At 31.4% G+C, this 25,536-nt stretch overlaps 1 protein-coding gene across 3 annotated transcripts in view; it reads right to left on the reverse strand.

Moving 5' to 3' along the window:
- LOC136975011 (cytochrome b5 reductase 4) overlaps positions 1–25,536 on the reverse strand; it is a 68,781-nt gene that overhangs the window by 35,861 nt on the left and 7,384 nt on the right. For 2 of the 3 annotated variants that reach the window (XM_067269999.1, XM_067270001.1), the window contains exon 2: positions 1,906–2,104. In XM_067269999.1, coding sequence (XP_067126100.1) covers positions 1,906–1,972 — 67 coding nt within the window. In that variant the 5' untranslated portion in view covers positions 1,973–2,104. Of the gene's footprint in view, positions 1–1,905; positions 2,105–13,412; positions 13,464–25,536 lie in introns of those variants that run through there. The other variant, XM_067270000.1, reaches the window with a different exon arrangement.

Here is a 25,536-nt window from a genome sequence, read left to right on the forward strand (position 1 = left end):
GAAAGGCAATATCCGTATAACAGGACAACACAGTTTATTGGAACATAGGAACTACTACAGAAACGCTACGCATCCCGTCCCTAATCGCGGGAGAGAGAGAGCTCACAATTGTTAGGGGATTCATACCTCTCGGTGCTCGATTTAGGTCGAAGATGTTCGTCGGACTCGGGCGTTTTCCTGGCGGAGCGACAGTGGGCAGGATAGGCTTGGCGGCTGAGGCTTCGGCGTCTCGACTTGGCTTTCGAGTCGGATACGATGTCGCCGGGCAGGTCGTCTACTTCGGACGTCAGCTCTCGCTTCTCGGGACGGATCCTACGGGTCGGGTGGCTTGTGCGGACCTTCAGCGACCGACCCCGTTCTTAGCTATCTCCCCCCTATTTATACTCCCGGTCTCGTCCGCTGCGATGACGGTAGATGATGAGTCGATCTCCCTGACTCAGAGGTTAGATCCGGGGAGGAGGGAAGTGAGTTTGCCGGCGGAAGACTGCACATCCTTTGAATCTTGATCGCTATCTCCCGAGGGGTTTGAACAATAAAATTTAAAACGGACTGGCCGGTTTTTGCCGGTCGTCACACTATCATTTGATTGTCAGATTTTTCATTTTTGTAATATCTTTAATTTTTTAATTTACTTTAAATAATTTAATTTTAAAGAATATTTTTTTAAGTTTTGAAACATTTTTCTTACATAGATAAAAAATTGTATGAAGTAATCACAATGGTCCCATCAAAATTAGAAAATTCAATACAAAGTCCATTTCCAACAGATTCTCTAAAAATCACTATAAAGCAAGTCTACTTACATTTAAATGTATTTTTCAAGGGTGACATCTGATCTTTAAGACCACTAGATTATTTATTTCTGTTTGAATTATTGAATTTCATAAATTTCTATCAGCTGCTTATCTTTTATTCAATCTGAGTCAAAAGCATTTTAAACAAATATATATAGACAGAGATAAAGATATATATCTTTAATAATTCAAGTTCACTCAGTAAAATATTTTTCATTTTTCAAATTAATTCAAAATTTTAAATTTTTGTCACACTAATAATACCATTTACAGACTACAGAGTACTCTGCATCTTTGCTCTGACCCAGTAATTAATTCCCGCCATGCAGCCATACTGTTTGCAACACCACTGCTAAAGTATTTCATCAAATCATGAGACATGGTGGCTAAATGAATAGGACTGTTTTCCAAATTAGAGGTGTTAAAGATGACCTTTCAAGATGGTACTGCACTGTTTAACAGTGCTATTTCAGGAAGGCGTACAGCACACTACCATCCTAATAGAATCATCTTTGTTTTGCGTACCATTTCAATCAGCATTCATTTTGATAAAAACCTTAATTTTAATAATGTATAATAATTTATATAATTACAATGTAATAAAAACTGAGACATTATTTTGTGATTTTATTTTATTCTTTGGAGTGCTGCAGTTCTGTAGTGCTTATCTCAAGCTGTTGCTTTGGCTATATTATATACAACATTTTTTTATTTTTTTTTATAATAAACTTAATGCTAAGCAATTGTGTTATTTGCAAGCTGTATTAACTATAAGAATAATTAAAATAACGAACTTAGCCTACAGACAGATGGTTATGTCACCATTCTGTATTAAGATTAATGATCAGAAATTAAAAAGTTTAGAAAATTTCAGAAGAAAAGTGGGATTTGAAATCCCAACTATTCTTATCGTGACATTAGACATTTTACATTTTTGTAGTTTACTCGAGTAAACTACAAAGCCCAACTTTTCTAAATTGTTAAATTAAATTTTTAAACTTTGTTAATAAGATTTGGAAACACCAAAATTTCTAAAATAAAAATCATAAATGATACTATTTGAATAAACTATTTTTATGCTTTATAATTAAAACTCAAATAAAATTTTTACCTGGTTGAATTTCTGATTTAAGAACATTTTGTGAAACAGATAGTTGTCTATCTGAATTTGATGCCATCTTATCTGTTTCAGCAACTTCTTCAGTTTCTTCATCGGACTGTCCTTTCCTTGAATTGGATTCTGAAGTATTTTTCTCTTGTAACCTTTGGGTCAAAAACACGACCCCAATTTTGGACTTGCTACACCCCAGCTGTAAAATAAAAATTTTGTTACGAAATCTATTGAATTGATACTTTATTATGTTTCATATATGAAGAAAGTATAATTTCATGATTAATAATTAATTAATTACTTCTATATCTAAATAACAGCACAAACTAATAATGAGTAATGCACGGTCCATAGATTAAGTGCTGCCTGTTGAATTTCTCTGTGGAACCTCTGGAAAAATTCTATGACGAGGAACTCTATAGTAAATTTTAAACTAATACTCTTTTCAAATTCTATAAGCTCAGAATAAACTAGAATACATGCATATACTACATATATTAAAGGTAAAAAAAGACATGAAAAATCCATTTTACTTTCCAGCTGTTATGTATACTTTTATTAACAAAGGAAGTGTTGGAATCATGTCAAATTTGATCCTCTGAGTATTTTGCAAATCTCCATTATTTGAGACTCCCTGAACTCAAAAAATGTAAAAAAAATTCCATGGATGTGTATATGTGTTGGCATCTATTTTGTTTAATATCTCAGGATGGGGTAATAATTATAAAATGAAATTTGGCATGGTAGCATGTGTATAAGAGGCATTGATGCTAATAAATTTTCGTGGTTTAAGGTCAAGGGGGTAAGGAGATGAAGATGCATCATGTATCATATCTCAAGAGGGATTGGATTTACCAAAGATTTTACTCATTATTAGCACTTACATTTTTTTTTTATAAAACTCATCCCTACCCTCAAAATTAAACTTTTTATATTACTAATTATTATAAAATGGCAAAATATCTTTTTATAGGAAAAAATCTCATAACAGATTACACCACATATATTATTATTTAATAAATAAAATTGTAACAGTTATTTTAAAAATAAAATCTGATAACAATAAGGAAAGTTAGGCAACATGTTGCTAGATACAGGAAGGTCTAATGATGTGTTCACTTGTTTATAATCGATCAGCGCAAATCGCAACCGTCAATCTCGTAACGGTCAAATCGTAACGGTAAACTCTTTGATAACAGGTGCGTGTCTGGGAATTGTAACGGATAAGTTACGGCGGCGCTGATCGATTATAAACAAGTGAACACATCATTAGACCCTCCTGTACATATTAAAAATAATGCTATTAGAGACTTTCAAATAAGTTAAAATAATACATTATAGTTTATTTGTTTTTTTTTTATATTTAGGAATTGTTAATGACTTTAAAATATGTAAATAATTAATTTTTGGTAGTGTTTTGTATTATTTTAACACTAAAAAAACTAATAGTTTTTGGGCTCTCTAAAAGCTATTTATGTAGTGACAAATTACCTGTACCAAAACTATTAACAACAGACGGGAAGTTTTTACAGGAGTATATCTATTAACAATTTTTTCAAAAAATAAACATTATGAAGAATAAATTCAGAAACTGGCTCATGGTGCATATGAGAAAGTTGTTACTGAGTTGTAATGTGTAACTTCAATATTTAATAATTATATTAATTATTATTAGGAAATAGTAATTCATCCAATGCTGCTCTTTTTTATTTTCGCTGTGCTATCTTTAACAATAGCTCACATATAACTGAAGAAAGAAATGCCAAAAATTTAAATTATCATACTGCATGCAAATAACAATTACAATATTAAATTTTAAAGCAATGTTTAAGACTGATAATGATAACTGATAACAATTGTGTGTTATCCTTTCTACATTGGGAATGATAATGCAAAAAAGAGTTTTAAAATATCTTTTTTAAATTCCTACTATTAGTTCACACTCTCCCTATATCTTGTTCATTCAAATTTTCAATCGTTAATAAAATACTTTCTATTCATCCACTCAGGTTCAAATACATTTTTTTAAACTTGTAGTGGATGACACTTGATGTTAATACAGTTTTTTCAAATATTAATTCATTAATTAATTAAATTTAAACTGTGGCGCCTGTCAGCAATATGCCGATTCGGACCGATAGAGGGCGCGAGGAGAAAAAAGCGAACTTTGAACTACTCATTCACTTTTCGGGCCAACAACGACAGGAGACGGACAAAAATTTCTCTTATATAACATATTTATGTATATACATATTTATATTAATTGTAATTATTTAATAAAAAGTAACTAAAATAAAATTTTTCTTTGTTGACCTAAGTAGGAATTTACTTTAAAAAATTTCTTTTTATATTACTTGTTTCATCATCATTTAATATGTAGCCTACAAACATTTTATTTTTTCAAATTGGTTCAGTGAGTTAACATGAGATTTATTTATTTATAGCTATAATTAAACAGTATCTTATATACATATATATTTTAAGAGCTATACAACAACATTTATAGTAATTCAAGTTATTTGCCTTTATTTCCATCATCCTAGCTTCTTTGGGTTTGTTTGTTAAATCTCATCAACTTGAATGCATTCCAAAGCTCAAGATCTAAATCAGTAATGAGAAAATGATTTCAACAAAACATCCCTGAACTCATCATATCAATCAATGAGGGATTCAACATTCATTACAATTGCAAGCTGTTGACATGTTAAATTATGTCACAGACAATTTGATGAACTTTATTTCATTATCAATGATAGCAGATCAGTGTTTTGTAGTAACTCTGATATATCGGGGTATACAGAGTATGTTGATAGGGTAATAAGACAAGGACTTAATAACTGACCAGACCAATAAAACAAAGCAAAATTTGTTTAATCTAGCAACAGTAAGATGTAGTTGGCTTTGATACATACATTGTAGGGACTGAGTATTATGATCACGAATACCAAGGGGAACAACAAAAAAATACTTCTGCACAACAAGACGAATTTATGTTCTAATGAATTACAAATTTACACAGTTACATATACACACGCTCTTGCCTTCCTTCACACAACTTTACATGAATGATCATTCTAATTGATGTCACTGTAGTCGGCTGATTACAAGTGCATTAAAACATGTGTCTAGTAATTTCTATTAATTAAAAATAAGTCTCACTAATGTCCTCAGGATCTTCTCAAGCATGATGTGCACAATCTTTGCTGATACCCAACAATTTCATGAAGATGAACATGGATTGACTCAGTCTTGCTGAAACGTTCCTTTGTTAATGATGATCTCAATGAACATTTCTCTCCACGGTTCGAAGTTAAACTCTCCCTTAACAGTCCAGAAGGAAGCAGGAAAAAAAAAAAGTGTTCTGCAGGTGAAAACACCTTAACTTATAACACCCACCACCTGGAAGTACAGTTTCAGCATGTGATACCCTTCCTGACCAATCAGTGGGTTCCAATTGATTCACTACACAAAAGGTGACACCAAGACACAAAAAGGACAAACAACACAAAATTCCGTTAAAACCCGACACAAAATAATGGAAACACACTTATATAAATAAATAAAAATACAAAATTTATACAACCCATAGTAGTGTAGCACTACAGTTTCTCAGCTTTTCTTTAGAAATTACCTCTAAAGAATTTTTAGTCAATGTTTTTCTAACCATCCCTAACAAACTGTAAAATAACATATTTCATATTATTTATTCATTTTTTGTTATATTATACAATATAGCTAGTATATTTCATCTGATAATGTTTCTTATATTCCTGTCTGATGAGATTCCTAAAATTTTTTCATGTCTGAAAATAATTTTTACCCCAAGAAACCCATTTTCATCTCTTGAGAAGCACTGGTGTAGACTGATTAATTAAAGATAAAAATAATTATACAATATAATTATTATATGTTGCCTTGAAATATAAAAAGAACAAACAATAATCATTTCTAAAATTATAATTAGGCCTTTATGTGTGTATGAAATGTGGTAGAAAGTATAGGAATAAGCTATTGAAATGCCAAGTTTAATGTAATTTAGTTAACCATAAGTACAAAAATAGGTGATGATGTCTACATGTGAGAAAAAGGACCCCAATGTGGAATATGAAATTTACTTTAATTTGGCATACGATCACTGTTAACAGCAATACAAGTCACTGATACTGTTAATGAGGCAATTGGTTAAAGCAACCAGAATATTATGCAATTCTTATTATAAAGCCATTTAGAGTCCTTGGAGGTTCTGAGCAGAGGTTTAAGGAATAAAGCAAGTGTGGCCGTCAGCCATATTATTCACGTAGTTATATTTTTTATATGTAATATAAGTTAGTTTTAGTAATTCTTTGTCTCTGTCTTATCTATCCTCTAAAACTTTCCTTTCCACTTCTTATACCCTCTGGGTGGGATTACCGTTTCGAAGAAGTAAACAACGAAAACAATAGAAGAGCAAGACCCCGAGGGCTTTGGAGGGAGCCGGTGAGTCACTTTTGGACTGGACGGCAGAGAGAGAAGGTGGACAAAGGATTGAGCTCAAATGGGGTGCATAGGTTAGCAACAGAAAGAAAAGTAACAAAGACTACGAACCGAAAAGGTTAGGCCTAAGAAAGGAGGGGAATTTTCGAGGCTACCGTACAGAGAGCTAAAGAGAACTATGGAAGAACGAGAAATTCACAGAGGGAACGGAAAGTTCATAATAATCAAGAAGGACTTAAAAGCGGTGTCCCATCAAAGCAGAGATACAAAGAAAAGAAACTCCCAGGTATTTTCACTCTTCTCCTATTTCTACCTACACCTAATTTCACTTTTTCTTCTCTTATAGTTATAAGTAGGATAAGCTTAGTTTTAAGGTCTGCTTGCATCGGACTTTGTTTAGTTCCGTTTCGAACGTGTCCTTTGTTGTATACTAAGAGACAGAATGCCTGTACAACGTTTTACTTTGTAAAGTTGGGATCCGCAAAGAACCTGTTTTGTTCTTTTCTGGCAAAAATAAGTCATATCTTGTAAAAAGCAAAATCCAATTAGTTTATTTTGTATCGGTCCGTTCGTGGAACATATTACACCTTGCCACGAATCACCACACAAGTCTCCTTGGAGTATCCCAAACACAGGACAATATTTTGGTCATTCTCATCTTTGAGAGACAGTATCTATGTCCCAAGCCAGTCACTGATTAGCTAAACATTTGATTATGTCTTGAGAGATCATCTCTTCTTCCAAAATGTAATTCTGGACAACTTTTTCTCTTGAAGATTCTCTCGTCTTCCAGAGACAAGCAGATTGTCAACTTTCAACCACTCTCTCCACCTCTGTAAACTTCGATTTTCTTATATGCAATATGGACGACTAGATTCTACTCACACTATACAATTGTATTACAGAACATTATCTTGGAAAAGAGTATTTCTAGATAGAGATAACATTTTGATCTTTTTTTTAAGGAGGTCACTTTACATTTAATTTGGAAATGCCATTGACTTCATCTTTTTAAAAATGATTTTACAACAATTATTCAATCATTGAACATGCTGGTAATCTTATCTGTTACTTCTAGCCAATTTCTAAGTAATTTTTGAGATATTATCATCTAATTTCTATAAGTATGCATGCTTTTCTAACTTACATTATTAAAATTTCTATTTGTTAAGAGACATTACCCAAAACATTTGACATTACAATCTGTAAAACATTAAAAACAAAGCATAGCCTTGTCAAAACTATGTGCTTTGTTTGAACCTTGTTCTTTCCTTATCACTTGATCTATAACTTTGTATGCTGAATTTTTGAAAATTTTACAATTTTATTGATTAAAATTCTATACTGTGCTATGTACAGTACATAGATAACCCAAACATGCATAATCAACTTAATACAATCATGATGTCAACAGTAATGATGAGATTGTTACAAGTGACCAGAATTGCCTCTGGCTCCAGAAGACTAGTTTTGTCTCTTATAAGGCAGAAATATAAGTGCATATCCCAAAAAGAATTTCACTTTACCTACATTGATGATTAAAGAAACAGCTACTGTCTATCCAGGGGTCGCGACAAAATTTTACTCAAAATGGGGGGTCGGAAATGAATATAGTTTGCACACCACTGGTCTATAGGACTGAGATTGGGAGAACATACTGACCACTTCATCCATGTTATGGTATTTACCTTAAGATACTGTTCTGTTGGAACAGACATTATCATCCTGTAGAATGAACTACATTCCTATGCTCTGCATAGTCTCAAAAACTGATCCAGAATTTCATCTCCATACCTCTGTCCTGGCAGATTAATGGGAGAAATTACATAGAGATCTGTACAGAATCATTGAGAAGATTAGTCATATGTTCAATACTTAATCTTCAGCTTAAAAAGTTGAAATGATTAATGAATTAGCAAGTGGGCATGGGCATAGCCAGGAAGGGGCATGGGGCTGGGCACCCCCACCCATGCCCCTTCATGTTCAATTTTCTGGGGAGGGGCACCTGGTGCCCCTCCCAGAAAATTACAGCCTCTACTAGGACCCTCCCATAACAAAATCCTGGCTATGCCAATGCAAGTGGGCTTTTTAAAAGCTTTTAAACTGTGTCTAACTATATCCAGGTAGTTATAGGAGCTTATGGTAAGTCATTGTAGGATGTGAAAAAATGCATACAAACTATCCAATGTTATAATGTGTGCATTTTTTGAATGAGGATGAATCTGCATCGTGTTGATGTGATGAGGGTGGGCAAAAGTGCAAGCACAAGCATAATTAATGAAGTTAATGGCAATGAAAAAATAAAATACTAATATTAATAATAGTAATCAAAAAAGGAGTTGATTGAGAAATGAAAATTTTTGGTAGACAAGAAACTGTTTAATCAGCTTGCAAAATTTCAAATGAAAAACAGATTATTTGTAAACCTTCAGATTACACTGTATCATTTCAGTTTGAACAAAGCCAATGGTACAATTAAATTCAGTGCTGCTGCTTTTGCTGTAATCATTGCTGAAGGTGTTTTAATTAACTTAACAATGCACACAGAGCAGCGCTGCAATTTTAAAATGGCAGATCTCGACTCAGCTGTTAAATTGTTTTGCGAATTATTTAATTCGAAACATTTTAAAAGTAATTTATTTTTGCAATATAAGACTTTGTTTGAGAGGTAAAATTAACAATTTAAATTTAATGCAAGCAGCTTCTTTCTGCAGCATAAAGTAAATAGTAAAACATCTTAAATATAAAAGTTTTATCAAATATTTTAGTTTACTAATGAGTATTTTAAAAGAAAATTAATACAAACAGAATATTGAATCAAGGTGATCAAAACCTCACACTTTTTAATCACATCATATAAGAAATCAATGGTACTTATGGGTTAAGACAGTGTTTTTCAACCGGGGCGCCACGATTGGGGTGTCGCAAAGTTTAGGGCATTTAGACATTTTCTTGGAAATTTATTCAAGTGTAGTTCAGGATAACTCATTGTCAGTTCTATTTTGTTACGAGATATCTAGTAAGCAAAGAAACAATGACTAATCGCATGTTAATGTAATGTTCTACGCTACGTGTACGCACGACATATCACGAGTTCGCCCAAACCACATTGCTTGGCCTTCACATTCCCAGTCCCAGTACCAGGCCAACCAACAGAGAACAACGTGGTCACTTGTGTCTTGTATATGTTACCGGCCAAACCCGATTTCAGGCCAAACTAGTTTGTCCTAGGCCGAACTGATTTAGAATTATTATTCAAGTATATTAATAGTTAAAATAAAATTAAAAGGCAATCAATTAGATGAACAATATTTATTCAAACATAGTATTGAATTATAAAAAACGGGGTTAATGTTACCCTAGGTATCGAAGGTGGTGGCTCGTCTCCGATTCCAGCAATCTGAAGACAGGGAACAGTGGGGATGCACATTCTAATCTAACCTAACCTATTCTAATAAATTACCATAATTATTAGAATAGGTTAGGTTAGATTAGAATGTGCATCCCCACTGTTCCCTGTCTTCAGATTGCTGGAATCGGAGACGAGCCGCCACGTTCGATACCTAGGGTAACATTAACCAAAAACGGTATTGATTAGAAGTGACACAACACTTGTACATAACTATAAAATAAAAATAAGCTAATTAGTACTTATCAGTTTGTATTTTTTTTATTAAGCCATGCCCTTTTAAGGGTAATTAACTTTCGAAAATATTTTCAAAAATTCAAACGAAATAATAAAAATAACTTTTAGATTCAAACTAAAATTAAAAATGAACTTATTTGTGCTTCTTAGCATAACATATAAAATATTTTATCTTTTATTTATTTTTACAGGATGTACTGTGGTGGCATTTCGAATTACACAAAATCATTTTTTTTTACACTGGCACCTATTTATAGTACATAAATCAGTTCGGCCTAGGACAAACTAGTTTGGCCTGAAATCAGGTTTGGCCGGTAACATATATACTTTAAAAAGCGTTGCATTGTACTTTGAAAAATGTGTGGTTTCAATCAGGGCCGGATTATCGAATAGGCAAAGTAGGCAAATGTCTAGGGCCCGTAATCCGGAGGGGCCCGGCTTCAGTGCAGAAGACTGCTCTGTTTCGAATTCGAAAGGACAGAAAAGGTTGTATTTAACAATCTCGCACCATCTACAAATATTCCTACAGCCGTGTCTCGTGGTAGTACTGATGTATGGATGGTTATGATTTATTTTCTAAATCTACACCTATACGTCGCGACATCGCATATTCGATATAGCGTTCAAGTTGCTTGAGTGCAAAGATATTACAATTCAATAGTGTTTTATAAAAGAGTTAAAAAGTTATGGGTGACCCCACGATGTCCGCACCAGGTGTCACCCATACTAGCTACGCTAATGTCACTTTATATAAGATTTATTTAGATGCAACTTATTTAAATGGGGCCCCAATTTAAATTTTGTCTAGCGCCCGCTAGAGGCTTAATCCGGCACTGGTTTCAATCACAAATGACAAATAAACAATTTTTTAGACAGTGTGTCTCTCTTCAATATTCCACCCAGAATTAAAAAAATTTGTGCATCACATCAAGCTCAGATCTCGCATTAATTAAAATTGTTATTACGTAAGTATTTACGCATCTTTGTGTAATCTGATATATTTGATAATAAAACTAAATTTAAAAAACAATAGCAAAACTATTATTTTACATGTAGGTATGTCAACAAAATTCAATGGACTTAAATTTTGATTTTGAACATGTAGAAATGCTTTTTTGCATTAAAATGCTACTTCAAACTGTCAATTTTTAAAAGTTTTCTTCCCCGGGGAGGGAGTCTCCCCCTTGGACCCCACCCCAGCGTTGCGCATATTCGTTTTTGCAAAAAATTCATCTGGCCCATTAGCCCCCACTATTCAGATTCTAGATCCACTGCTGGTCAAGGGTGTCACGATTTTTTATTTTTCAATCAGGGGTGCCACTCAATGAAAAAGGTTGAAAAACACTGGGCTAAGAGGACGCCAGTTGGAAATTGCGATTTTTCTGAATAATGCAATTTTTATTTTTCAAATTTAAAACAATTGTTAAATCAAACAATAAATTAACGATTTACAAAAGGTGAGCTTTAATATTTAACAAATTTCCAAAACTGCTTACTTCTTACACTTGTAGTTTATTATTTCGGAGACATGAAATTTGCAATGTCTCGTAAAATCGATGAAAATGCTTCATTTTTACAGTTCTCCACATAAACTCGATCAGATAGGAGTTGAGACGATGATGAGAAGTACCTCGTTGTACCTTGTTCCTCCATTTACAATTTCCCCATAACCTCTATGTTCTGCGTTTGACATCCAGTATCCGCATCGACGTAGTTAAATTTGTGATTCACTCGATAGTGAAAATATCCTGCTTCTTGTAAATCTTTGGTACTGTACCCATTCCAACAATCCGAAAAAATGGTCGTTCCTTCACGTACATGATTTTCCACTTCCTTCAATAACGTTTCTGCCGAACAATTTGGCACCTGGAACAAGGAAACATTCCTTTGTCTCTCGACATAGTCCACCAAACACCCATCGTTGGGGTAAAAGACGACCGACATTGTACTTCCTTTGTGAATACTGTACATCGTTTCGTCGATTTCAACAATCTTGTCGACACCGCCTATCTTCCCGTCACGACGACTCATTACAGAATGGGTGCAGACCTCCCTTGTGTAACTGTTCCAACCAATGGTTGTAGAAAAATCAAGTCCTACTTGCATTTTACAAAATTCCAATGAAGAAAGTTCCAGCAACCAAATATATATATAAAACGCAAAGCATCAAGGAAGGATATGCGGGAACCAAAAAACCAGTTATCTGTCCGAATTCCCTTTTTCTGTCGGCACGTCCCGACGTGGCGTCTCCATTTCAGACAGTGCCGTCTTTAGAATGTAAGGGGCCCTGGGCAAGGACCAAGATGGGACCTCCCTAAGGAAACAGAGACAATAGTATATCACAGACTTAGGGATGCCCTATTTGTTTCCTCCTGTGGAGTATATACAATTTTTCACTTCCCTTGGCCAGGAAGTGGAATTTTCTTTCCTCAGGAAGAAAGTACCATTTTTGGCCGAGGTGTAGTGAATAAGTATCAAAAATTTTTTAAGTTTTCTTATTCTAAGAATAACAAAAATTACTTTAAAAATTAAGTTAATATATTAATGATTGAGTTATCAAACTTCAATTAACCTATTTTTTATTTTAATACTTTCGGATTAGGGGCCCTGCCCTAAAGACAGCACTGATTTCGGACCTTCTGTTTCACAAAAATACAAACTCATTGGATGATTATTATTGCAAAAACGTTCGGAATGTAAAATTCCATTTTTCCGAAACACACTTATAGCTCCACGTTCGTCGTTCGGTAAGTCCCAAAAAGTATATTCCATTTTCAGAACTTTGTAACGAACGTGATAATGAAACACACAAATGAGCACCACGAGCAACTTGCACATCTACTTTGCATAATCGCACGAGCGAGTCATGACGTCGAATCAACTAATTTGCATCAACGATTACAGATAAAGCGTAAAGTAACGACATAAAAACATAGTAAAAATAAATTATATACGCAATAAAATAATAAAAATAGCCACACTCCACGATTTATAACGATATAACAAAATTTCACACGTTAAAAAGACCCACTCCACGTCCCACTGTTTTCTTGCTGGAATCAGAGACGAGCCGCCATCTTGGCACCAAGGGTAACATTAACTGAATAGCATATATATTTACATAAAACAATAATAATAAACGCTATGAAAAAATATGTATTACCGCACATTGTTCTTATTATTTATTATATAAAATTAATATAGATACTAATTAAAATAAACTATGAAAATTTAATTCTTCTAACATTAATAAATCAGAACATCTTTATCTCTTTTAATGAGCGAATGTAAACAAATAAATCATAAAAAAACGGTTTATATTAGCTAATTGAGTAGAGATAATTAAATATTGAAGCGAAAAAGTATGAATTAACTAACAACACGTTACCCGTGATAAATAGAGGCCGCCATATTTACGAAAAGGAACTGCGGCGCCAAAACGGACATTTTAAGTATTATTAAATAATAATACAATATTTTATTATGTTTAAAAAAATATTAGTACACTATATTTATTCATTACTATTTGAAACTTTTTTTGTTAAAAATTTCAAATATTTTTTAATGAATTTTTTACAATTTAATCCTGATTTTAATTATTTCATACATGTCGATTGCGATATTCTTTCTAATTCAAACTATATATTCATTAAAAATTAAGTTTAATGTGCATTGTTTAAGATATAGATAATAGCGAGGTTGAGGCCGAAGTTTTAAACGCGAAAACGTATACGTCGGACGTTCGAAGCCGCTTTCCTGTAAGCCTAGAAGTTTGACAATGACGTTTGGATCGTCGAGCATGATTCCACTGACTTTCCAAACGCCATTGTCAAACTTCTAGGCTTACAGGAAAGCGGCGTCGAACGTCCGACGTATACGTTTTCACATTTAAAACTTCGGCCTCAACCTCGTTATTATAACGGAATACTTATAAATGATAAATTTAATTAACGACATACGTTTAAATTGGCATAGCTAAATGAATATAAATATTTCGGATTCATAATTTATCATGTAGGAAAGTTCGCGATCCTTAATCCTTGCTAACTAACCCCATTACGGGTCAAACTCATCTTTAACGAGAGAAATTATGGTCGATTAAAGTGTTAATACGCTAGTGTTTCGAATTTAATAAATAAATAAACCAACCAATACTACACTGTTCTGTTTCTTTTATTCTACATTGATTAAAGATTAATGTAGAATAAAATTCGAGTTATGAATAAATTCAATCAAATATTAATATTCGGATACATTATTCAATTGTTTCTGAGTTGAGAAATGTTCGTACAAGTGTATATTTCTAGAAAACAGAAAACGACGTCGCGTTTCTTTAAATTTATTTATTTATTTTTTCAATAACAATCTCACAAATAGAAAAGTAACTTAAAAAATGGAAGATAAAAAGCTTCGGCATCGGCGGTTGTCTACAAGAAAATACCTGTTCTAAGTGTGTACACTTTTCTTGTTACGGAACATTACAAATTTTAAAAAACATTTTTTTTTTTCAACTAATTTTTAATAAAATGTGACATATTTTACAGGGAAAAAACTATTTATATTGTCTTATTTGAATTCCATCAGCGCTCAATCTGCATTTATATGATACAGCTGTGATAGGCTATACGAATGACCTCAATCATATCTTCATATCTATTTGACCTATAAAAGCAATAAGGATCTATGCAGCTTTGTATTCTTTATGTGTATGTTTACTAATTTGTTTCTTATTGTTGATCCCCAAGACTTATCGAGAAGTAGATTTTGCGACTTATTGGTTCGGAAATACTACTTTATAACAATTGAAAACTACCTTACTATATCATTTTAGCTTTAATTTGGCTGCAATAAATAATTGTAGACCTATAAATTCCAACTGTCGTCCGTCCGTCCGTCTTTCCTTACTCTCGAGAACGGAGTTAGATAGATGAAAGCCGAGACCAGATATAGAAACCTTAAGGGCAGAAGGCCGCGATTAACTATATACAAACTTCTGGAATGGACCGAAAGACACGTGATTTCAATTCAAAAATCCCCCCCGAAAAGTGACCGGCACGACTCTATTGTTAAAGGAAAAGTATGATGTAGAGGGGCAAGACACTACTATTTTGAGATGGAGAGCATATATTTTAAATTAAATAAATTAAAGATATGATTAAAAATCGCAGCCCGGCATATAAAACGGTTAATTAGAATTATTAGATTTTTTTTATAAGCTAAAAAAATAAAATATGTATCATTATGTTTCGATTTATTTAGTTACTCAAGATATTTTGTTTAAATATTTAATGTAGGCCTATGTATATCGAGTAAATGTATAATTTATCAGCATTACGCTTATCTGTAAGATTTGTTTACTACTCTATAACAACTCTCACTAATTATAGCTTCATTATGAAACTCGTATTAAGTTTAATTTTATAATTTATCAAAGTTAAATAGAATTTTTCTCTTACTTCGAAATTCTGACGTCAATAAATTGTGCATTATGTTGGCTCAAGTCAATTAATAAGATAAAATATTACTCATCTGTCTCTATAAACTCTGATACTCGTGGTTTACATTGTCAGAGATACGAGTTAATTAAAAATAAAAAATAAAAAAATAAATCATAGTAAAATCTATGTACGAAATCGTTGTAATTAATGAGAATATTAATTAAAATTTTTCTATTCTTCCGGGAGTTTTTAAGTAATTATAATAACAACTTCATTACTATCAGCGCCATCTACATTTCTTTTCTAAAAACACTTGCCATCGAGGTTACCGGAAGCGCCGTCATTTTGTATACCTAGGCTCACATTAACCGGTTTTTATGCTTATGAAATATGAAATTTAATAAATAAAATTATTAATTTATTAAAAATTAATATTGTAAATACGTTAAAATCAATGTAATAGTCACATCGATTTAGATTACAGTAGAGCGCCGATAAGTGGAACGTCGGTAAGTGGAATGGCCGGAAAGTGGAACGATTTTCAGTCGGACTGTGTCGTGCTGAATCGAATGTTTTTGATACTAAATTTACTTCTAAAGTATAATTTTCATGTTTTTTTATATTCTTTCAATATATTTATTTTGTTTGTACAAAATGCAGAAATAATTTTTAACGATACGATAGCCTCGATGATTATTATAAAAATTTTCGTTAGGCTTAAAATCGACGAAAATTCAACACGAAGCGACACGCAACGGAGAAAAATTCAACAGGAAGCGATACGCAACGGAGAAAAATTTGAACATCGGACAGGTTAATGTATTTTTTCGTACAAAGCCGGAAACTGGAACAAATCATTAACTGGAAGGACCCCAGTCCCCAATTGGTTCCACTTATCGACGCTCTACTGTATTTTGAATTAGTTTATATTTTTAAAGAGAATTTCTATAATCCTTACAGGTTAAAATTATTTCGATATTTTTATTCAATTTAATATATTTTTAAAGTGCTTTACGTCTACACGGTTTTAAATCGAAAGTTTATGATAAAAATCGAAATAATTCTTTTAGAAAGTAATATAAACACAATTTTTCACGAGAAATAACAAAATATAATTATTTCGTTATAAATTTTCTAATTTTTTAGATTTATGTAGTCAATATTTTAGATTTTTATGGATAAAATATACCTGAGATCATTAACCTACTTAAAAGAAATGAAATTATTGGAAGTAAGTATTGATAAGTAGGTATCAATACTTTCTTTCAATATTATAAACCAGCAGTTCTCAACCAGTAGTACACGTACAGTACAAGAAGGATCCATTAGTTCTATTTGTCTATTCACAGAACTCTCAGGTAGTACACGAGTGGAAAAAAAAAGGCTAAAAACAGCTGCTATAAACGATAGTGTAACATTAAATATTTTTCTATATTATAAACGTTATAATTCTAGAATTTTTGTATAGAAAATTATACTTTTTACAGCATAGCAGAGAATATATCCAACTAAATCCAACTTAACATATAAAAGACGAAGATTTATTTCTGAATACAAAAATTTTATTCACATCAAAAAGGATATTTTTAGTATTTCTTCAGTTTACTTACAACTGCTCTTAACGATACGTTATAAATCTAAATATAGAATTTAAAGAGGCAACTATGATATTAATTTGATAGATATAATACAGTATTATTTATTTAATTATTTAACAAATTGAATAAATAAAATTATTAAAATAATTTATCTACATTAACAGTCAAATAATATCCATTTAGTATATATATATAAAGTCTCCTTTATTTATTTATAAATAAGCCTGAAACAGAAGGAAGAAAGGCCCGAACCACTCACTAATGCAGATCCACCCATCTGTAATAGCCATAAAATCAATAAAACAAGTAGATTTATAAAGAGATTTTTCATCATTTATTAAAATAAACTTTAATTTTGTATCTTTTTGTATATAAAATACTAAATTTTTAGAGTTTCTCTGTGTCCGAGTTGACCTCCTCTATTTGATCATGTATATAATGTCTACGTAATTTTTTGGCTTCTGTTTATATGATACAGTATCGGAATATTAAAATTTTCTTTTAATTATTCAATTAAAGTTTACAAATATTTTTATTATTAATTTAAAAAAATAAATACTAATTACACAATATCAGCTTAAGATATAGGATTACAATTCCTTAACAATAGAGCAATTAACGACAATCGATTTCTTAACAAGCTTGTTGTTTCACAGGAAAGTAAATTGCATGATTGCCTTCTATAATAAACAAAATTGGCAAAAATTCTTCATTAAACAGTCCAGCTTTAAGGGGTTGTCCTAAAAAAGGGGACTGTTTAATAATAGAATCGTTATTATTGGTTATTTTTGTAAACAATTCTTAATAAAGAGTTAATTCTTGTTGTTAAAACTGTACTTAATATTTGATCAAACTCTTGATTTTAAATATCAAGAACACACATTAAATAATAGAAATACTGTAATGTAAAATACATATAAAATATCGAATTTATATTATTGCTTCATTGTCACAATGTCGGGCTGCAATTTTTAATCACATTTTAAGTTCGTATATAGTTAATCAGAGCCTCCGGATGTCGTTGTTCAGTCTGTTTTTACTACTGTATTCATTACAATGAATGATGAGTAAGCCCCAGAGTAGCAATTAATATTTTGTTACTTACTCCAGGGAATTGAATCACGGCTATCTGATTCAGAAGTTATCGCGTTAGTCAGTACTTCAGTTTGCATTCGTATGATGTCTTAGGTACATAAAAGAAGCTCCAGATCTAATGGGCTCTGTGGGTACTACTGTAAATGGAATGTATCGGCAGTATCGGGACGTCTCTATGAAGGACAGACGGACGAGAGTGAGAACGAATAAATCTAAAATTCGAAAAATGCACTCCAATTATCCAGAAAATTTCTGAGTAAAAATAAAAATTTGAAAAAAAAATTACGTATTAAAACTTCCCTGTAGATATAATATAAATAAAATAAATAATGCCAAACTCTATTTCTTCTGGATATATCTAATATTAAGTCAGTAATTTCCTATCGATCTTAGCTTACAGCAATAGGAGAATAAAATCCTTTCATCTCTGATAAGGGATATTGTTCAAGATTCCAGACTAACGACGTAAGATATTTTATCATTAACAGTACAGAACAAGATAATTAAATTAAAATAAATTTATATTAATAAATTCCTAAGCTTAATAATATCTTGTTAAAAGTTTCAAAATTATTCGCGTGTCTCAATTTATGTGTTGTAAACTAGACGGCATATGTCAAACCATTATAAGAATGAATTACGTTCTATCTCGGGAGTAACATAAAGAAAAATTATCCATAATAACTATCAATCAATCGTTGTTAAGATAATATTGCATGCAGTGGCAAGATTGAATTACATAACATGACCATTCATAGCAAATTGCTACACACAAAAAATAAAATAAAATACTAGGAAACAACTTAATACTTTTATAATAAATAATAATTAAAAGAAAATCAATTAAGACATTTATTAATATATAAATTAAATTTAAAATATCTATAATTATTCCTATATTAATAGGCTATACAGTAAAACCAAAACGAAACCCGAATAAAACCTGTTTAAACGGGAAGAATTTTTCGAAACCGAGCAGTTTTTCTGTGTTAAAAGGAACCTGTTCAAAATGGAAACCTGCCAAACCGGAAAAATATTAGTTACCGTACAATCCTGGCTTATGCAGGTTTTACTGTAAATATTTTTTTTTTCTTATTGGAATGCAATTTTCAAATTGCAGACCTGTACATTCCCAGTGTCTGTCCGTCCATTCTTCGTTAATTTCGGAGAAAAGAATTAGATAGAGGAAAATCGAGACCAGATATAAATAGTTTAGGAGACGGAGCCTTAATTTCGAAATTCACGAACCGGAAGAACACGTGTTTTTTTTTTAAATTAGAAGATGATTAAAAAATTGCAGCATCGCCCGGCACAATGCTCTCAATTTTAGTAGTGTCTTGCCCCTGTAAATCATACTTTTCCTGTTAACAACAGATTCATGCCGGTTATCTATCTAACTCCGTTTAGGAGAAAATTTTTGAATTAAAATAGCGTGCAAACTGGAAGTTCATACCTAGTTAATCGGGACTTTCTGTCCCTAAGGCTTTCATACCTGGACTCGATTTTCATCTATCTAACTTTATTCTCGAGATTAAGGATGGACGACAGTAAGAATTTATAGGAAATTTTGGAAAAATTACGAAAGAAACTTGAGAAAAATTGTGAAAAAATATAAAAGAAAAATACATTTGAAATTCGTAGTAGGACTTATTCCAGTGGATATAAATAAATATATGGATACATAAATAAAATATGGATTTGTAAATATAACAAACATATTTACTGAAAATAAATATTTAAGATTCAGTAATTCAATTCTGAGAATACAAATAAATCCTATTTTTATTCTCCATGATTTTTAATCCCCCTATTTTGAACCCCCATGATTTTTACATTTTTCCATTCAGAGGTCTTTGAAACATTGAGAAATGCAAAAAATTCGGGTGTTTTTTTCTGTACGTACGGATGTTGTGTGTGTGTGGAGGAGCACAAATTTGTTCAATCCACACTTTGAAGTTTAATAACTCCTGTGCCTTTTGTCGAAAATTTATGAAACTTTGCAAGGAGGTTTGAATATTAGGGGTATCGATGCTATTAAATTTTGGTAGCTAAAGGTCGAAGGGGTGGAGAGATAGAGGAGATCGCGTATCATAACTCGAGTGGGATCGGACTTTTGACGAAGATTTTATTCGTTATTAGCATTTACAATTTTTTTTAAGAAACTCATCTCTACCCTCAAAATTAAGCTTTTTGCCATTTTATAATAATAACATAAAAAGTTTTAAAATAAAATCTCACAACAGATTGCGCCACACGCAATTTTAATTATTTTGCCGGAAAAGTTACGCAACTCTGCTGGATTTTATTAAACATTTATATTTAATTATGAGCTACTAGTTGGAAAACTTGTTTAATGTAATTACAATTTATAGCACAGATGTTCTTGAAATATTATAAGGATTCTTTATTTTTATGGTTAATTATATACCACATTAATATAAAAGTCATATTAGAATAAATTTGCAATTAGGCTTTCAGATATTATTCAAATTACTCAATTATATCTTCCTAGAATATTCTAATAATAATTCAAAAGATTTCCCCCCCCCGTAAAAACGATTTATCCCCAAATAACTTGTATTATATCTAGAATATTTATTCTTATAAAGAGAAGAAATTAAATGTTTCGAAATACTTTTATTTTCTTCATTTATTTCTTCAAAATAATTAATTTTTTTTTCTAATATGAACGTATATAATTATAGTTAGAAATAAGCTTATACTAATTGTAATTACATCAACAATCACTAATTGTAATTACACATCCTATCCCTTAATGCAATTAAACGTGTTAACAAACTTAAATAATAAAACAACTTTATTGCTTTAGTTTCCACTTAATAATACTAATTTAAAGTTTGTAAGAAATTAAATAACTCAGTTAGAAAGTTTAACAATTTTTAATTTTTACAAGATTAATTATATTAAAGAATTTTATTATAATTTATAAGAAAACAATTTGCTGGATAAGCGAGCCAATGGCATAATCCGTTTCAAATTAAAGGGGTGCTTATCCAGCTGTATTACCTTTACCAGGCAATACACCCCTAAATTGTTAAAATAAGATGTTGGATATTATGTTAAATTATTAGATTAATTTAATGTTTTATTTTTACTTTCCCGGCTCTGTTTTATATAACTTTGAAGCTTAATAACTCCTGTACCTCTTGTCGAAAATTTCTGAAATTCTGTAGGAAGGCTTTGATGCTATTAACTTTTGGAGGTTAAAGGTCTAGGGAATAAGGAGATATAAGGGTCAGGTGCCATATCTAGAGTGAGTTCAGACTTAATGACCTTTAACCACCAAAATTTAATACCATCAATTTCATCTCACTGCAAAATTTCAGAAAATTTTGAAAAATGCACAGGAGTTATTAAGCTTTAAAAAAGGTAAACAAAATCATGCTCCTCATACACACATATACAGAAAAAACCCCCCCAAATTATTTTGCATTTCTCGACGTTTTAAGGTCCTCCGAATGTAAAAATATAAAAATCTTGGAATCGTTTTCTAACCGATCGCCATACTTTCTCTCTGTTATATATAACAGTCGGGAAAATAGAAATAGTCATTTAGTAAAAGAACTATAATCATTTAGACTGAACGTAGATTTATATTTATTTAATTTAGAATTAAACAATTTAGATATATTAATTATTTGATAACTTTAAATAAAATTATAATAGATTATATATAAGTAAAATCGTGATATTAATTTTTAATAAGAAGTTAATAAACGTTTTAGTTTTTTTTAAAAACTTTTTCTGATTATTAAATTTAGAAAAATATAATTATATTATGGTGAATGATTGATTCGATTTCTAGCTCATAAATTTTTAAACTAATATTTATATATAAAGATTTATCACCTTGTTCAATTTTACAAATAATTTAACAATATTCTCCGTAATTTGTTTACTAAGGCTTCGATTTTCTGTACTAGTTATTCATTTAAAATTTTTGAATAACCAATAATTATTCTTTACCGAAAACATAGAAATTTATCAATGGAAATCAAATAAAAACGTAAAATTATTTATTGTGACATCGTCGTAATGCCGGGCTGCAATTTTTAATTATATTTTTAATTTATTTAATTTAAAATATATGCTCTCCATCTAAAATTAGTAGTGGCTTGCCCCTGTACATCATACTTTTCCTTTAACAATAGAGACGTGCCGGTCATCTATCTAACACCTTTCAGGGGAAAATTTTTGAATTTGAAATAACGTGACTTCTGGCTTGCATTGGAGGTTCGTTTATGGTTAATCGGAATTTCCTTCCCCTATTTTTTCCATACTTTGTTTCGATTTTTATCTATCTAACTCCGTTCTCGAGATTAAGGACGAACAACAGTAAGAATTTATAGTTCTACAACTTTTTCAAATTGCAGCCGAACAAAGTTTTTTCATTATTCATCAAAATAAACTGTAATTTAAATTACTTCAATATCATTTTTTGTACATAAAAAACTAAAATTTTACAGCTTTTTCTGTGTTTAAGGCTTCAGCTACTAGCACTTTCCTATCTCGATTGGTCATTAATTATATTATGCATAATAAAATGATAATAATTATTCCTATACGTAAGGACCTGCCTTTACGGTTGGCAACACTAGGAATGGACAGTAGGGAGGAAAGATCCTTTCTCACGATCCGGTGAGCGGTAATAGAATTGTCACCGGTGCATAGGGCCTATTCTATTTACACTAGGTCTATCGTATTCGTAACAATAAAATGTCGCTGTATTGTTGTAGCCTTCCATAACTCCGGTAACAGTTAAAACACAATTTTGTCGTGTCGTCGCTTATGTACAGTACATACCTGCATAAAAGTGTTTCAACAATTTGTCGACTGTGTACATATTCTTATTCTATTTCTATATTTAGTCAACAGGTTTACAGTCAACATGTATCTGTTGAGCATAGGAAACGTATTTTCATCTATAATAGAATAACGAATATATGATCTTCATTCACAGTTCCTTTATGTTGTGCGAATATAGAACTTAAAAAAAATAAAGTACTAATTTCTATTAAATTGTCCAATAACTGAATTGCAATTTTATGAAACAGACAAAAGACTTGCAAAATATTTATTTAAAAACCTTTTATGGCACTTCGAATAACAAAATTCCAGGCAAAATGCAGGCGAGTTTTACAAAAACTAGAAATTTTTAAAAAAATAAAACAACGAATTAGTATTGTCATGGAAGTGTTGTAGGTACTGTACCTTATTTTAACATAGGCTTACTGTATGTTGAGGTATTGTTGAGATGTCATTTTTAAAAAAATCCAGCAACGAGTTGCTTAACTTTACCGGCAACATTTAAAACTGCGTATGTAGTGTCACTTGTTATGATATTTTATTATTAAAAACTTTTTTTATAGTTTTAATTATTATAAAATGGCAAAAAGCTTTATTTTGAGGGTGAAAACGAGTTTTATAAACGAATTGTAAATGCTAATAACGAATAAAATCTTCATCAAAGCTCGATCCACTTGAGATATGACATATGACACCACTCCATATTTGCCCATCCCCTCGACGTATAGCCACCAAACTTTAACAGCACCAATGCCCCTAATGCACAAACCTCCCTGCAAAGTTTCATATATTTTCGAGGAAAGGCACGGGAGTTATTAATCTTCAAAGTGTGAACTGAACAACTTTGTACCTCTCCACACACACACACAACATCCATATATTTAAAAAACCTTCGAATTTTTTGCATTTCTCGAAGTTCAATTTTAAATCTATTTTAACAACTAATCAATTGTTCTTTTCTTCTATAACTTCTTTTTCATACGATATTCTCAATTTATTCTGATAAAATATTTAGACTTTAAATTATTCTCAGAAAACTGCTTTATTTGCATAAAGCACAATTATTCAAATTTCTAGATTAAATTAAATAATTTTAAGTATAATCAATATACAATTCAGAATTTTCCATTTCGACGGATGCAGTTTTATAGAGGCAGTGGCTTAAGATTTTGCTCTGGGGATGATCTAAAAAGTACATTTACAATGAAGAAAAATTTAGTCCCCTTTACCCCTCACTACCGACAAATGAGAGCCCCTCATATACCTGCCAGACACATGTTCACTCTTTACTGGCGTGCTGGTCTGGATTGGATTAATGGGGCAATGCAACACAAGGGCGATCTGTCAAGGGGAGGACCTTTAGTAGTAAATTGGATTCTGTGTAAATGTTAGACATATGAAGAAAACTTGGAAAACTTCTTGTGGCCATCCTGTTGATGATACGGAACCCGAGACCAATGTTCAGTAGTTTTATCCACTCGGTCACTGATGGGAGCGGATTAAGATCCTCCAGAGGCACAGAAGATTGGGATTCCCTTCTACACAATTTTACGATATCATAAGTTAATAATGTCTAACTGGAGGTATGGAATTACTTATAAATTAAGATAAGAGAGCGGATATGGCAGTAATTGATACATTTTTCTACCCAGAGACAGCGCTTTCCTGACAATATATTTTTACTGGATATGACACTATTGCTCTTCTGAATAGATCCTGTTGAGCTTTTGCCGGTTTTATTACTTTACTTTTGGCATTTTAGACACATTTTGTTTAATTTTTCTACAGGAAACTTGGAAAATTTTTGTATTTCAAATGTACTGCTGCAACAGAAAAGATTAACGCCACGGATTACCATTTGAAGGCACACATTTCACTAATCTCAGTTATAATTGCAAAGTCTATGAATATCTTTCTAGATGTAGGAAATTTTACCAAATTATCTAACCTAAATGTAGTGCTGGATGGCGAAAAATAATAGTGAAGCACGCTTTTTATTCGCCGTCCCATTATACATGAAATTAATAATGGAAATAAAAATTGCATCGTTCAAAGTAACTTTAAGAAGGACTATTAGGAAAAATGCCTTTAAAACCATCGCCTAGTCCTCTCATATCATCATCTAACCCCGCTAGAAGGTTTGATAAATTTTAATTAGTAACTTAATTCAATTAATATAGTAACATAAAATTATAATTAAAAAAATATACGTATTAATACTAAATAGAATTAATTAAAATTGAAGACAAAGTCCGTCGAAATAGTCATCTTTTTATTTACTTTCATGTTTTGGAATACATTCCGTGACACCTGACCTTTCTGTGATGCATTCCAGATGTATTTCTGGGGTGTATTCCGGAACTTACAGTGAATAAAAAGATGATTGTCTCGACGGACCTTGTCTTCGATTTCAATTATTATAAAAATTACCATCCGATGAATTTTATAAATTTACTACATAATAATACTATATACTGTATATAGTAGTACCGTATATATATATATATAATATTATTCATTATATTAAAAATACAACAAACAGTAAAGGAATTAC

The sequence above is a fragment of the Centruroides vittatus genome, unplaced genomic scaffold (genome assembly GCF_030686945.1).
Source record: "Centruroides vittatus isolate TY-2023 unplaced genomic scaffold, ASM3068694v2 contig_361, whole genome shotgun sequence".
In the NCBI taxonomy this organism is placed as follows: domain Eukaryota; kingdom Metazoa; phylum Arthropoda; class Arachnida; order Scorpiones; family Buthidae; genus Centruroides; species Centruroides vittatus.